This window comes from Pristiophorus japonicus, chromosome 7 (assembly GCF_044704955.1).
Source record: "Pristiophorus japonicus isolate sPriJap1 chromosome 7, sPriJap1.hap1, whole genome shotgun sequence".
Classification (NCBI taxonomy): Eukaryota; Metazoa; Chordata; class Chondrichthyes; family Pristiophoridae; genus Pristiophorus; species Pristiophorus japonicus.
Window position 1 is genome coordinate 191,511,592 of NC_091983.1, and position 15,169 is coordinate 191,526,760.

Here is a 15,169-nt window from a genome sequence, read left to right on the forward strand (position 1 = left end):
GTCTGAAACTTAGTTATTTGAACCTCTCTTAATCTCACAATTTAATTTTATGGATTTACTTTTTCTGTACCTTCTACTATCTTCCATATTTCTAGAAGATTACCTCTCAGATACCTCCTTTCACTGCTTTACAACCCTTTACAGCCTTTCCTGACCACTCAGACCACTAACACTAATCAGCCTCATGTATCTCCCCTGCACTGCCTCCAGTATTTGAATGTATCCCCTGCATCTTGGTGACCAGAATTGGAAACAGTCGTGAAGGTGTGGTCTGATCAGAGCATTATACAGTTTAGAGTGTAACTAATTCTGATTTGTACTCCATTGTTTTGACTAAGTAATTCAGCATTCTACTTGACTTTGTTAACTGTTGCTGTGGAGTGCTTAGACATGTTGGATGTCAAATCTGTGCAAGTGATCTGTGGCATATTTCAACACATCATTTGCATCATTACATCATGTGTTTGCCAACCAATGAAAGCAAGGTTTGCCAAAAACTTGTACTTCAATGTACTGTATTACATTTGGATGCAAGCGAGCCAGCATTTCATTATTTATAGCATTGAGTCTCGTTACAAGGAGCTCTGGTTATGATTTTATCCTACCTACTCGGGTTGCAGGTAGCCTATACAGGTGTATCTAGTCCTTCGTAACGGTAGACTTCGCACCATTTTGTAAAGAGATAAGATCATTCCAAAGAATCAGTTTGCCTGACCCTTCTTTACCAATCATAACATCAGTTTTAAAGGGTACCGTCTTCACGAAAAGTATTTGGCAAGCTTCTTTGTTCCCGAAAGCTGTGCCTCACCTTCAGCACAGCCAAGGGATGGATGTTTACACTGCCATCACATGTTTGCAAATCAGTGGAAAACGCTTCACTACTTGTTCATGTGAGGCGCCTCCCCCCCTTCAAAACAACATGGGACCTCAACTCGCCGAGAAATTGCGAAAGTGTATTCGAAGCATCGTCTATTATCGCAACACGTTGCGAAACAATAAATGTGGAGGTGAAGAGCCACTCACAGAGTGCTAACTGCGATGCACCTTCGCTGCTCCAGGTGCCGATCTCGCGCGGAGTTTATCGCAGCAAAACTCTTCAGGGCACCGAGTAAGGTCAGAGCTGCCTGCTGAAGCCTCCGGGACAGCATTACCCCGGGGCCACTTTAATCATTCAAGTGTAATTTGTTTTTCACAAAAGAAAAATCGCCTATTTCCTTGAATCATAGTAAGAATAACAGGGACTGTGAGAGAGAGAGAGAGAGAGAGAGAAAGAGAGAAGGAACCGCGCGGGCACAATGGAGCGCAGCATCACATCCCACATCAAAGTAGCCGAGGCACAAAAGACAGCCAAGTGGCCCAGCGTGTCGCTCGGTGACTGAGCGCCGAGGGACACTCTGACCTCGGGAACATGGCGTTGCTTGGTGCTGTGACAGAGGGCTGGGTGAGAGCGGAGGCCCCTCCCCTGCTCTCCCCTCCCTCCCCTGGCTCTGGGCAGGCTGTGCTGTGTGTGTGCAAAAAGTGGGCTGTCGGAAGAGGAGCGCTGTACCACCGTCCGCTCGGCTGCAACTCGGAGACACAGAGGGAAGAGCGAGTGAGGGAAGGAGAAAAGCAGGAAAGCCAAAGGGGGGGAATTGGAGGGTGCGAGATAGAAGATGGCTGACTTGGCTGGACAGCTGCAGCCCTGTGTGGTGTCAGCAGGCACATCTTTACGGTCGCTCTCCTCACCTCTCCAATGACAGCCGACATTTGTCTCCTCTAGAGCGGAAAGAAAAGGGAAGGCGGGGGGAAAGAATTAAAAAAAAATATCCACACAGGCAAAAGCCGCCACCGTCACATTCGGGTGTGCGAGGCGAGGAGGCAGTGACAGCTGGGCTGGCGGAGGGAGGCGAGCGGCTCTCCCCCTCTCCCTCTCTCACACACACCATGGCAGAGATGGAGAAGGAGGGCAGACCGCCGGAAAACAAGAGAAGCAGAAAACCGGCTCACCCCGTCAAGAGGGAAATAAACGAGGAGATGAAGGTACGGCTTCCTGTCACTGCTTTAATTGGGGGAATCAGCCTGAACCAATTGGTCGGCGTCCTGTGTGTCTGGCTTTTTTTCCCCTGTTGTTGTTTTGTCTCCTTGCCTCCAGTGTTTAACAACAATAAAGGTGCATCTATCTCGGTGTTTGTAGGGACCGGAAAAACAGAATGAGAGCTGAATTCTTGTCAGAGGTTTGTGCCTGTGTGCTTTTCCCTCCTCCCCTTTAACAATCATACATTATAACCAAATAACGCGTCTAAAGAGAGCGAGCAAGAATCTATTGCAGATTTGCTGATCCATTGATGCTGGCTTGAGTTGATCAGTGGGCATCTTCCTGCATTTGCAGCGGTTGCTTCCGTCTATACGCCAGTCAGCGGCAGATCTGTAATTACATTGTCAAAGTGAAATTAGAAAGCTGCGAGTACAGTGCCCGGAGTGTGTGAAGATGCCGACCATCCCCATATTTTAATCTCTTTCTCTCCCCCCCCCCCCCCCTTGTTCGTTTCAAACACTGATGCTGTTTCCCACTTATCAATATCTGTATCGCCGAAAGACAGCTGCCACATCTTTCATCGTTGTATTAACTATTTTATTCTAGTTAAAGAAAGATTTCTCCCCTCATCACCGCCCCCCCCCCCCCCGGCTCCTTCTCCCCGGGCAATTCGACAGTATTTTCGACACAATGAGTTGCCTGCTGTCAGTGTCCAGATGTGTGGAGGTAGGGGTGTGTGTGTGGAGGGCGGTGTACTCCAGATGTGCGTGTGTTGAACTCATTGTTTCATTGCTGATCATTTTATACTATTAAATTGCTTTAAATGTTTAAATATGTGAAATGTATTTTGACATGTATACAACTAAAACCATTATATTCTAATTTTTGAAACAGCGATTTACAGTTGTTGTCGGGAACAATGCTTTAACTCCGTTTCGGAATATTTTATGGATCGTCAAATGATTACTTAGAAAATTCTGAGTTTTAAATCGACTGAAGTATATTAGTTACCTATCTAAAATCTCTGATAAACTCAAGTCACTCCACATTAGATATTTTTCTTGGGTCTCCATTTCACAAATAAGTATGGACTGCAACCAAGATTATTATAATTTTATAAAGTGCCTTGATTGCAACTTTTTATTATTAAAGCAACAATTTGCATTAATACTTTCTTGCTGAAATTTGCTGCATGTAATTATTTCAGTTTTCTTTAATTGAGCAATGCTAACAAGTTTCTGTTTGAGTAGTAAGTCCATGCAGGAGTGCGGTTGTTCTGGGATTAGTAAGACAATTATTATATTATTCACCAGGTTTTCTTTACCAATCCAGCTGGGATCTAAGGGTGACAATAGTTTAGTCTGACTCGCTCTTCTGTTATGATATATTGCACATTAGTTTTCATTTAATAACTGCATCATTGAGGAGGTGTATAAAATTTGTAATATAATTTTTTTAAATCATAGCTTTATTGTGTGAATCTTTAGGGTTTAGGATTACAAATTAACTAATTTTGCAGAAAACATGTTGCTATGAAATTTTATCCTGGTGGGTATAAAGGCTGACTGTGCGGGATGGTTGCTAGATCCTCTGGGTTTGTTTTGTTTACTTTGGCTGCAGCAAGACTCAGCGGTTTGTGAGATAGTCATTCCTCTGTAACAGATGTTTGTCTGAACAGCAGAGCAAGAAACAAAAACAACATTGTGTGAAGGTGGGGGGGGAGGGAAGGGGGGCAAATGGGGAGGGGAAGAATCTGCACACGCTCTGCGCAGTGTGCTGATAACACATTTTCACTTTTGTAAATGTGATCCAGGATAAAGGATGTTAGAGGTGGCGATAAGCCCTTGTTTTGTAACTTTTGTATCACTATAAGTTTGTCGCAGCCATTCTGTCTAAACGTTATCCTTTCACAGACATTAGCATTCTCATAGACATGAAAAGACATTTTACTGAAGATGGATGTAATAAATCACTGCCTTTACTTACTGTATTTTTTCATAAAGCGGCTGCACAGTTTAAAATTGGAAACTTTTTCATTCGTGGTGAAAAATCATTCAAGCCAAACTAATGTACCATTTGTGCCTTTCTAAAAGTGTTCAAATTCTAACAGAAAATATGTTTACTTCAAATGTTATCTAAATCTGCAACTGAAACATTTTTATACCATGTATAATTAAAACTGAGTAGGATTCTCGTTTAATTTTAAGAACACAATGTGCCCTTGTGTGGATTCATATCTGCAAAACTAGAAGAAAGTCTCAGTGTGTTTCCTTCATTTGACTGACTTTCATCTGGACCAGTGTAAAATAACCCTGGAAAGTAATCATGGTAAAGTAAAAAGAAAGGAATGCATACAGCAATAGGCAGTCGACTTTAGCCTAAGCTGTAAAAACTGTAACACGAGCAGGCAAGACAGATCAGCTTTCAAGCTTTAAGGTAAAAGAAAATGAAAGAGATGTGGTGGCAGGAGGGGGTGCGGGGGGAGAGAAGGAATGAGAAATGCCATTTGGGAAGAGGAGGAGGAGGAGGAGGAGGAGGAGGAGGGGCCCCTTAGGGTAACTTGGCTCAGGATTAGGGAATTTTATCATAGTGTACAGTGACCTACTCAAGTTACAGCCTACATGGGATCAAATTGCTTCCCTTGCTAGCAGAAATACAGAGGGATTGGTGTGTTTTTTTTCTCTCCTAGGGTAATAAAAAGGCCATTGGTATGAGTTGCTATAATGTCTGCGTATTTACTGTGAAGCGTACTGAATGAACCTTTAATATTGTACGATTTGTTGGGGGCAGGGTGGGAGGGTGGATAGACATGTTTAGGTAATCTTCAGTTGTTATGAGAATCGATGATCATGTTTTTAACTTTGCATTATCCATTGACATAGTAGTTACTGAGTTGCTGAAGTGTATGAAAGAACATGCTTTGCCAGAAATTTAAATAATTATTAGCATTTGAATAATGGTGTTGCCTAGTGATTTCATTACAAGATATTAATAGGGGCAGAATTGAAAGTCACATTTTACTCACTATATACAAACAACTTCTACATGATGTAAATCTTCCCAACTGGAAGTTTTTGAAAATAGGATTAGTTCTGGTTGAGTGATTTAATCTTATAACTTTTTGTTTTGTAAACCGATTTTGTATTGATTGGCACAGGTATGGAACTGGTACCATCTAAAACTGGAAAATAATGTAAGACTGAGAATCAGAGCTGCAGATGTTGTAGAATGCATCTGTGTCTTTGAACCTGTGTTTTTGTTACATGGCTGATAATGATATATTCAGCACTTGCACAAGAAACAATCTGGTATTCAATTATCCCTTAATTGAAATGCTTAGATTACATAGTGAAACAGATATGCTCTTTTTTGAGGGAGGAGTGGGGAGGAGGGAGGTTACTTATATTGGCCCTATTCCTGCCAGCTATCTCCTTGAACTGGATAAGTGAAACCCATCTGGGTCAAAGACTTCTATATATCCATCTTTAATATTGCTCCCCAATCAGTTAATAGGAGTTGCCTTTCCGTAGGGCCAGACTCGGTATGGAATCTACCTGTTTTTCTAAAGACGGATCACCGTGTTTAGCACGAGGGCAACAACACCTGCCTACCTGAGAGCTGGTCAGATTTGCTGACTGAAGTTTGAGCGTGAACTCGGATTGCCTTCCTTTGTTTGGAAGGCCACCACTACTGGGTGGAGCCCCGTTCACATTGATGACTGATGATGTACATACACGATAGAGCGACATAAGCGGATTCTGCAGCGATTGTCATACTGTCCCAGAATGATATTCAATTGTTCCAAGGCAAATGCTACAAAAAACTCATAAAACAAATGAATGTGAGGGATAATATTTCCATGCTACGAGTAAATGATTTAAAAATACTACATTAGGGAGTTATTTCTGTGCAATATCTCATTTATTAAAGGGACTCCTAAATTTGTAGAATCAAATTAATATGTGTAAAATTGCCAAAACAAAGTTTCTTCATGCCCATAATTGCGGCATTTCTGTTCTAATAAGAAAAGGCAAAGTGGAGTTCCTCTGTGACTTAGTTGGTTAGTGCGCCTCCCAGTGTGGTGTTGCGGTGCATAGAGCGGAAGGTCCTCTCTTGGATTTCTGGCTTGTGTAGAGCTGTCTGTCCTCAACTAGTGTTTGGAGTTGGCCTCAGCACACCTGGATCAGGGAGGAAAAAATTCAACCCAGGAGGGTTGGTGCTCTTGAGTTATATCCAGGACACCTCCCCCATCCCCCACCCACCCCGGGAATCAGGCGAGGATAGGATCAGATTTAGCTGCAATGCATTGTCAACCTTGAGCATCTGAGTACAAATGAACTACCATGCCCCACTAAAATACTGCTGTTGAGAAAATGTTTGACAGTTTGTCAATAACTCGAATTCTATTGAAGATAACCAATAAAGGATACAAAGCTGCTCAGGGGAAGAGGTGGAAGAAAGAGAAGTCCAAAATGGAGACCTGCCAAAACCAAGTAAATCCTAGGCATGAGATTCCTAAACGTCAGATTATCAGTCACAAATCAACTGTGCACCTGAGGCATCAACTCACGCCAAAAACATAAACTTGGTTAAAATGGCAAGTGGACTCTGTGGCATGCACTACAGGGGACAGCATGTCATGCTTTAATCTGAGGTTGCTGCCCTATTCCTATTGATGCGACTGCTTTCAGTCACTGATTATGTTCAATTACTGTTCGAATAATTACGGTGTACAATACCCTATGTCTACATTTGCGTATTCTTGCATGGAACTCTTGTCTTATCCCGCTTCAGAACAATGTAGCTCCCTCTTGCATTGCCGTGGAAGTAGAGCTGGCCCTACATCTTTGGCGAATCTGGTATTAAAATATTCTTTTTCTCTCTTCCCTTCTTTTCTCTGTGTCTTTTTCTTCTTTCAGTTTTCCCACTGACATGTTGGGACCAAAATGCTTTCGGAAAAATTAAAATGTAAGCGAAATCACTTTAGTAGCGTGTTAATACCTCAATTCATCATTTAAAATCGCTCTTCCAACCAAGGATAGTCTTGCAACCACCAATACTTCATCCAAATATTATACAGTTCAAAATGCTCTCTTGATATAGTTCCTGTTTGCAAAGACAAAATTTACATTTGTATTGCTGAATATCATTTTGCAGTTCGAGGTGTATGAAAACTTTACATGCTCACTTATGTTTCATCGAATTCTCAGTGACAGCACTGTTTTCCTCTAATTGCTCTTCTCATTCCCTCTTTCTCTTTCTCCACCATCTAGCTGCATGTGTGATTTGTGTTTCTTTTCTTTGTCATTCGTCCTCACATGAGTGAAAGCAAGGCAATGCTACAGAGGTTGCACGATCTGAGCAGCCACAGTGCAGTGAAAGGGGCTGTGTTAAACTGTAGGCTCTATGGTTTTAAGAGACCACTTGGCGTAAACGGTGGTCTTTACACAGAGAAACAAAGAAAAGGTGTGTGAGATGGCAATCCTGAGGTGAGAGTGGAGTGCGAGCTCTCATGCAGGAGACTCCCGCCAAATATACAGGCTCGGAAATTGCTGGGTAAAATAATGGCGAGTTTACGGTGCTTACCATTATTAGTGCGTCACGCCCCCCCCCCGCCCCCCCCAATAATTTGTGGTAAGGAAGAGTTATGCCACAAGTTCTGATTCACCCCAGATTGCTTGCCTATTTGTACCATTCCGTCATTCGCCATGCCAAAGCCGAAATAAATGACCATCTCACTGTGAGCCTTCCCATTGTGTGTCATGAAATAGCTGGATTTACACCATTAACACACCGCAGCCATTTGGGGTTGGTAATTCATGCCGAAAGGACCCTGGTAATGACGTGATTTATCGTCCTGCCATGCCACTCAACCCTGGAGGCCCAGAAAGGGAACAATGAAACTGTGGAGTCTCACTCCAGCAGGTAGTAAATTGAATGTTTTTCTCTCTCTCTCTCTCTCTCGCTCTCAATCCAATGTTTCTTTCCTCTCCTCTCCTTTCTTTCTTTCTTTCTTTCTTTTTCTACATCTAATTCAACTCTAATTCACCCTATTTCCTTCTCCGTCGTCGCTGTTTTTCTATACTTACATTTCACGGTTAAGGAGATAGACCATTGGGCCCGACGTTCACGAGGTCACAGATGCACCATTGCCCCATTACCAATTTGCTTTTCCAGCAATTTTCCATGCCAAAATAATACGATCTGAAGGGTGAGGTAAAAAATCCAATTCACGGCGCTCTCTGAGAGATGTGCCACTCCAGCAATTTCTGGGCCATTGTGTCAGCGGGGCTAAAGGTGCATTCATTGATCATCCATAATTACCTTTAGAAGGTGATGGTGCATCCCCTTCTTGAAATGCTGCAACCCTTGTAATGATGGTGTCCTAACAATGGTGTTCGGGAGGGAATTCCAGAGTTTGAATCAGCAACAATGAAATAATAACGCTATATGTCCAAGTTAGGATGATGTGTAACGGAGGGCAGGGCCTTTTGGAGGTGATGGTCTTCCCATGATATTACTGCTCCCATCCTTCTCGGTGATAGAGGTCAAGGGCTGGGATGTGTGGTCGAAATAAGCTTGGTTGTGCCTGTAACACAATGCAGTCACACTGAAGGTGGAGTTAAGGTCGAAGATAAGCCATCATCTTGTTGAATGGCAGAGCAGACTCGCAGGGCCGAATGGCCTACTCATGCTCTTATTTCTTATGTTCTTATTAAGTAGGATTAGCACTTGGCACTTTTGCTTAAAGATACTTGCTAATGCTTCAGCCTTGCCTTTTGTACTCATGTACTGGGCTCCCCCATGTTTGAGGATGGGGATGTTCATGGAGGTAACTGTGCGCAGTAGCTTCACTCGGTGCCTTTTTTCAATGCATGGCTGTTGCTGCTCTTGGCACATGTGTTTATTCTCCCCAATGAACCAGGGTTGAAATCCTAGCTTGTTGGCAATGGAGGATTGTGAGATATGCAGGGCTATGTGGTTACAGATTGTGGTGGTATATTATTGTGCTGCTGCCCCCACAGTGATGGTGGGTGGTTTCCTTGGCCTTGTTTGACATCAAGCCATGAGACAACATGTTGAGGGCCACCACTATCTGACTGTATACTTCTGTGGTCTTACCTATGGTGGTTCTATCCTGCTGGCTGGTTAGGATATACTCAGGAATGGTGATGGAGGAGTCTGGGATGTTGGCTAATAGATATATTGTGAATATGACTGTGTCAGCCTGTTGCTTGATTAATCTGTGGGACAGCTCTCCCAACATGGGAACCAGCTCCCAGATGTTAGTAAGGAGGATTCTGAAGGATCAACCAAGATTGCCATAGCATTGCCCTAGTACAATGCCTGGGTCATTGCCAATAGTTTAAAAGAATTACTGTTGAACTTAGTAGTGATTATGAGGCCTCTTCAGAGGCACATATTGGAGTGACTGGGTCGCTTCCCTGAAAGGCATTAGTGAAACAGTTGGGATTTGACAACAAACGTGCAGTTTTCATGGTCAAATTTCATCACTTACAGAACATAAGAATTTAAGAAATAGAAGTGGGAGTAGGCCATTTGGCCCTTTTTGAGCTTGCTCTACCATTCAACAAGATCATGGCTGATCCTCTACCTCAACTCCATCTTCCCGCACTATCCCTATATCCCTTAATTCCCTTCGTTCCCAAAAATGTTCGACCTCTGTCTTGAATATACTCAACAACTGAGCATCGCCAGCTTTCTAAGGTAGAGAATTCAAAAGATTCCCAATCCTTTGAGTGAAGAAATTTCTCCTCATCTCAGTCTTTAAAAAAACAACCCCTTATTCTGAGACTGTGACCTTGTGTTGGCATTTGAACTCATGACCTCTGCTAATTCATTTGATACCCACATGAAAACACTGTACTAACATACCTAATCTGAAAATGGTGGATATGAATGGTAGGCAGATGGAAGAGAAGCAGAAAAAAATCTGAGGAAAAAGATGCAAACAATACTTGAAAAAGATAGTAGATAAATGCTACAGAGGAATAAAAGTCAAGGAGAAAAGATTTTAAAAAGTACAAAGAAAAAAAAGAAAACATTGCTGTGTTTGTATAATATTATTGAAATTGTTTAAAAAGATTATCTGTTACAAACAGTAGCTCGTGTATTTCTGAGAATTATTGCTGATTTTCTATATATGTGTGTGTATATATGAGAGAGAGAGGGAGAGCAACAACTGGTCTTAGCTGGCTCTGTTTATTCACGGATATGGAAAACACATTAGTAGCTTTTCGGATCGATTCTTCATTTCTGATTTAGAATTCATCCACTGATGAGGCAAAAACATTAAGAACAGCCCTTTACAAACTTACAGGCCAACAACATTTTGAACGGGTCAGACCAGCAAGAAAGAAATACAAACACAAACAGGACTGAGTCTCCTGGGTTTCAATGGGCAGACTGCTGGGGCCACAGGTTGGGCATCCTGATCTAGAGGCCTGCTTACAGGCTGGAAAATAACAACCTACCACTTTAAATTCTAATTCTGCTCACTTGCACCTGGCATTGTGCAGTGCACTGTAAGATAATATATTATGAGATAATTGCTGCTGCTTTGCCCCATATGTCATTGATAAATACTAAATTGAACAATACTTATCAAAAATATCACACTGAATATGTAAAGTCTGTTAAATTCAGTTATTCACAATTGCAAGAAAGTCTGTCAGTGCAATCCAATCACTTTTGGTGTTCACAGAAATGAAAACCAATGTTTTTGATAAGTGCCGTTGACGTCAAAAACACATTGCAGTTCCAGACATTCCACTAACCCACTTCACATTCACTCCTAGCACATAGCAGTCCCGATCCAGACTTCAGGTATTTGTCTAATTATTCCTGTTCCTATTGCTTACTAATTCAGCTTTTGTCATTCATTTTTTGCACACTAACATTCTTTTTTGTGGACATATCACTGATCATATAAAGAGCATTTTGAAGCTGTTGCAGTGCGATTTAAGTAAACCACAGTACAAATTACAGACTAGTATTTGTTTTTTAATAAACCACCTGTTGAAACCCAATTCAAGCATGATCCTCATCCAACCACTTCTAATTTTGAGGAAGTGCAGTAATTATGTGTAATAAAGTTTATAGATTATCTCATTTTCAGTTGCAACTATTTTCAAATGTAATCAATAGGAACTCTCAATTATTCTTTTGATTTTCTTTTTTCAATATCTCAGTTACTCTATATTTGTGTCTGAAGTGCCCCTGTCATGGTTGGGACTCATGAATGATAGAAACCGCCTGAATTTAATTTCCACGGATTTTGGATGGCTGTTCCGACATTGCTAGATTTACGCCCAAGTGGAAAATTGAGAACATTAGAAATAGGAGCAGGAGTTGGCCATTTGGCCCCTCGAGCCTGCTCCGCCATTCAATAAGATCATGAATGATCTGATCTTGGCCTCAACTCTACTTCAATGATTGAGATCCACAGCCCTCTTGGGTAGAGAATACCAAAGATTCACAACCTTCTGAGTGAAGAAATTTCTCCTCATCTCTGTCTTAAATGGCCGACTCCTTAGCCTGAGACTATGCCCCCTAGTTCTAGACTCTCCAACCAAGGGAGATAGCCTCTCGGCATCTATCCTTTCGAGCCCTGTAAGAATTTTTATATATTTTAATGAAATCACATCTTATTCTTCTAAACTCCAGAAAATATATGCCCATTTGACTCAATCTCTCCTCTCATGAATGAATCTATGCTTGAATGTCAAACTTTTTCCTGTCTTTACGGATACTGTCTGACGTTTAAAATAAATTAGTTCAGGGGCTTGGGCATCACTGGTAAGACCAACATTTATTGCTCTTGAGAAGGTGCTAGTGAGCCGCCTTCTTGAACCGCTGCAGCTTGTGTGTAACTTGGAGGGGAATTTGGAGGAGGTGGTGTTTTCATGTGCTTGCTGCCCTTGTCCTTCTAGGTGGTAGAGGTCGCGAGTTTGGGGGATGTTGCCGCAGAAGCTTTAACGAGTTAAGAGTTGGATAGGTTAAGCGAATGGACGAAGGTTTGGCAGATGGAATATAATGTCGGAAAGTGTGAGGTCATCCACCTTGGGGGAAAAAAAACAGTAAAAGGGAATATTATTTGAATGGGGAGAAATTACAACATGCTGAGGTGCAGAGGGACCGGGGGGTCCTTGTGCATGAAACTCTTTTAGGAGCAAACAAAAAACATTAAACCGTGCCCCCCGATCTGGGGGAAACACCAACATTTACAATGCCCTTTCTTTGGGGGGTTTTTTTTGGGCACAGAATTGAATTTTTCTCCAAGTGCCCCCTATAAAAGGGGAGGGGGACACTAAAAGCACCGGCAATTAAAACAAATTAACTTAAAAACATAAAATCAAATTAAAATTTGGTTGCCGGGCGTGATGATGCACTCCAGTCCCTCCGGTGCCCACCTCTCGCGGAAGGAGTTTGGGGGATGTTGCCGCAGAAGCTTTAGCGAGTTAAGAGTTGGATAGGTTAAGCGAATGGCCGAAGGTTTGGCAGATGGAATACAATGTCGGAAAGTGTGAGGTCATCCACCTTGGGGAAAAAAACAGTAAAAGGGAATATTATTTGAATGGGGAGAAATTACAACATGCTGAGGTGCAGAGGGACCGGGGGTCCTTGTGCATGAATCCCAAAAAGTTAGTTTGCAGGTGCAGCAGGTAATCAGGAAGGCAAATGGAATGTTGGCCTTCATTGCAAGAGGGATGGAGTACAAAAGCAGGGAGGTCCTGCTGCAACTGTATAGGGTATTGGTAAGGCCGCACCTGGAGTACTGCGTGCAGTTTTGGTCACCTTACTTAAGGAAGGATATACTGGCTTTGGAGAGGGTACAGAGACGATTCACTAGGCTGATTCCGGAGATGAGGGGGTTACCTTTATGATGATAGATTGAGTAGACTGGGTCTTTACTCGTTGGAGTTCAGAAGGATGAGGGGTGATCTTATAGAAACATTTAAAATCATGAAAGGGATAGACAAGATAGAGGCAGAGAGGTTGTTTCCACTGGTAGGGGAGACTAGAACTAGGGGGCACAACCTCAAAATATGGGGGAGCCAATTTAAAACCGAGTTGAGAAGGAATTTCTTCTCCCAGAGGGTTGTGAATCTGTGGAATTCTCTGCCCAAGGAAGCAGTTGAGGCTGGCTCATTGAATGTATTCAAATCACAGATAGATAGATTTTTAACCAATAAGGGAATTAAGGGTTACGGGGAGCGGGCGGGTAAGTGGAGCTGAGTCCACGGCCAGATCAGCCATTATCTTATTGAATGACGGAGCAGGCTCGAGGGGCTAGATGGCCTTCTCCTGTTCCTAATTCTTATGTTCTTATGAGTTGCTGCAGTGCATCTTGTAGATGGTACACCCTGCAGCCATAGTGCGCTGGTGGTAGAGGGGGTGAATGTCTACGGTAGTGGATGGGGTGCCAATCAAGCAAGATGCTTCATCCTGGATGGTGTCAAGCTGCTTGAATGTTGTTGGGGCTGCACTCATCCAGGCAAGTGGAGAGTATTCCATCACACTCCTGATGTGTTCCTTCTGGATGATGGAAAGGCTTTGGAGAGTCACAAGGTGAGGCACTCACCACAGAATACCCAGCCTCTGACCTGCTCTTAGAATCATAGAAATTAACAGCACAGAAGGAGGCCATTTCGGCCCATCGTGTCCGTGCTGGCTGACCAAGAGCTATCAGGGCCGAATCCCTCTCTCCAGCTCTTGGTCTGTAGCTCTCTAGGTTGCAGAACTTTAAGTGCACATCCAAGTATTTTTTAAATGTTGTGAAGGTTTCTGCCTCTACCACCCTTTCAGGCAGTGAGTTCCAGAACCCTACTACCTTCTGGGTGAAGAAAATTCCCCTCGTATCTCCTCTAAACCTCCCCCCAAATACTTTAAATCTATGTTCCTGGTTGTTGACTCCTCTGCAAAGGGAAACAGGTCCTTCCTATCCACTCTATCTCGACCCCTCATACTTTTATACACCTCAATCAGCGCCCCCCTCTGTTCTGAAGAAAACAGACAGATCTCCAATCTTTCCTCATCACTAAAATTCTCCAGTCCAGGCAACATTCTTGTATACCTCCTCTGCACCCATTCCAGTGCAATCACATCTTTCCTGTAATGTGGTGACCAGAATTGCACACAATATTCCAGCTGCAGGCTAACCAGTGTTTTATACAGTTCAAACATAACCTCCCATGCCTTGACTAATAAAGGCAAGTATTCCATATGCCTTCTTAACCATCTTATCTACCTGGCCTACTACCTTCAGGGATCTGTGGACCTGCACTCCAAGGTCCCTTTGTTCCACTACACTTTTCAATGTCGGACCATTTAATATGTATCCCCTTGCCTTGTTAGACCTCCCCAAATGCATTACCTCACACTTATCAAGATTGAATTTCATTTGCTACTGTTCCGCCCACCTGACCAGTACATTGATCATCTTCCTGCAGTCTACAGCTTTCCTCTTCATTATCAACCACACAGCCTATTTTAGTGTCAAGAACATAAGGACATAAGAAATAGGAGCAGGAGTAGGCCACCTGGCCCCTCGAGCATGCTCCGCCATTTAATAAGATCATGGCTGATCTGATCATGGACTAGGCTCCACTTCCCTGCCCACTCCCCATAACCCTTTTTTCCCTTATTACTCAAAAATCTGTCTATCTCCGCCTTAAATATATTCAATGACCCAACCTCCACAGCTCTCTGTGGCAGAGAATTCCACAGATTTACAACCCTCTGAGAGAAGAAATTCCTCCTCACCTCAGTTATAAAAGGGCAGCCCCTTATTCTGAGACTATGCCCCCTAGCTTTATTTTCCACTATGAGTGGAAATATCCTCTCTGCATCCACCTTGTCGAGCCCCCTCAGTATCATATGTTTCGATAAGATCACCTCTCATTCTTCTAAATTCAATGTGTATAGGCTTAACCTATCTTCATAAGTCAACCCCCTCATCACCGGAATTAACCTAGTGAACCTTCTCTGAACTGCCTGCAATGCAAGTATATCCTTCCTTAAATACGGAGACCAAAACTGTACGCAGTACTCTAGGTGTGGCCTTGCCAATAACCTGTATATTTGTTGCAGGACTTCTCTGCTTTTATATTCGATTCCCTTGCAATAAAGGCC

The 15,169-nt window shown here is 42.8% G+C and overlaps 1 protein-coding gene across 5 annotated transcripts in view; it reads left to right on the top strand.

Annotated features, from left to right (window-relative positions):
• Window positions 1-1,487: 1,487 nt before the first annotated feature.
• Window positions 1,488-15,169, top strand: part of sobpa (sine oculis binding protein homolog (Drosophila) a) — a 426,066-nt gene continuing 412,384 nt past the window's right edge. For 4 of the 5 annotated variants that reach the window (XM_070885635.1, XM_070885634.1, XM_070885638.1 and 1 more), the window contains exon 1: window positions 1,488-2,019. In XM_070885635.1, the coding sequence (XP_070741736.1) occupies window positions 1,924-2,019 (96 nt within the window). In that variant the 5' untranslated portion in view covers window positions 1,488-1,923. Of the gene's footprint in view, window positions 2,020-2,183; window positions 2,214-15,169 lie in introns of those variants that run through there. The other variant, XM_070885636.1, reaches the window with a different exon arrangement.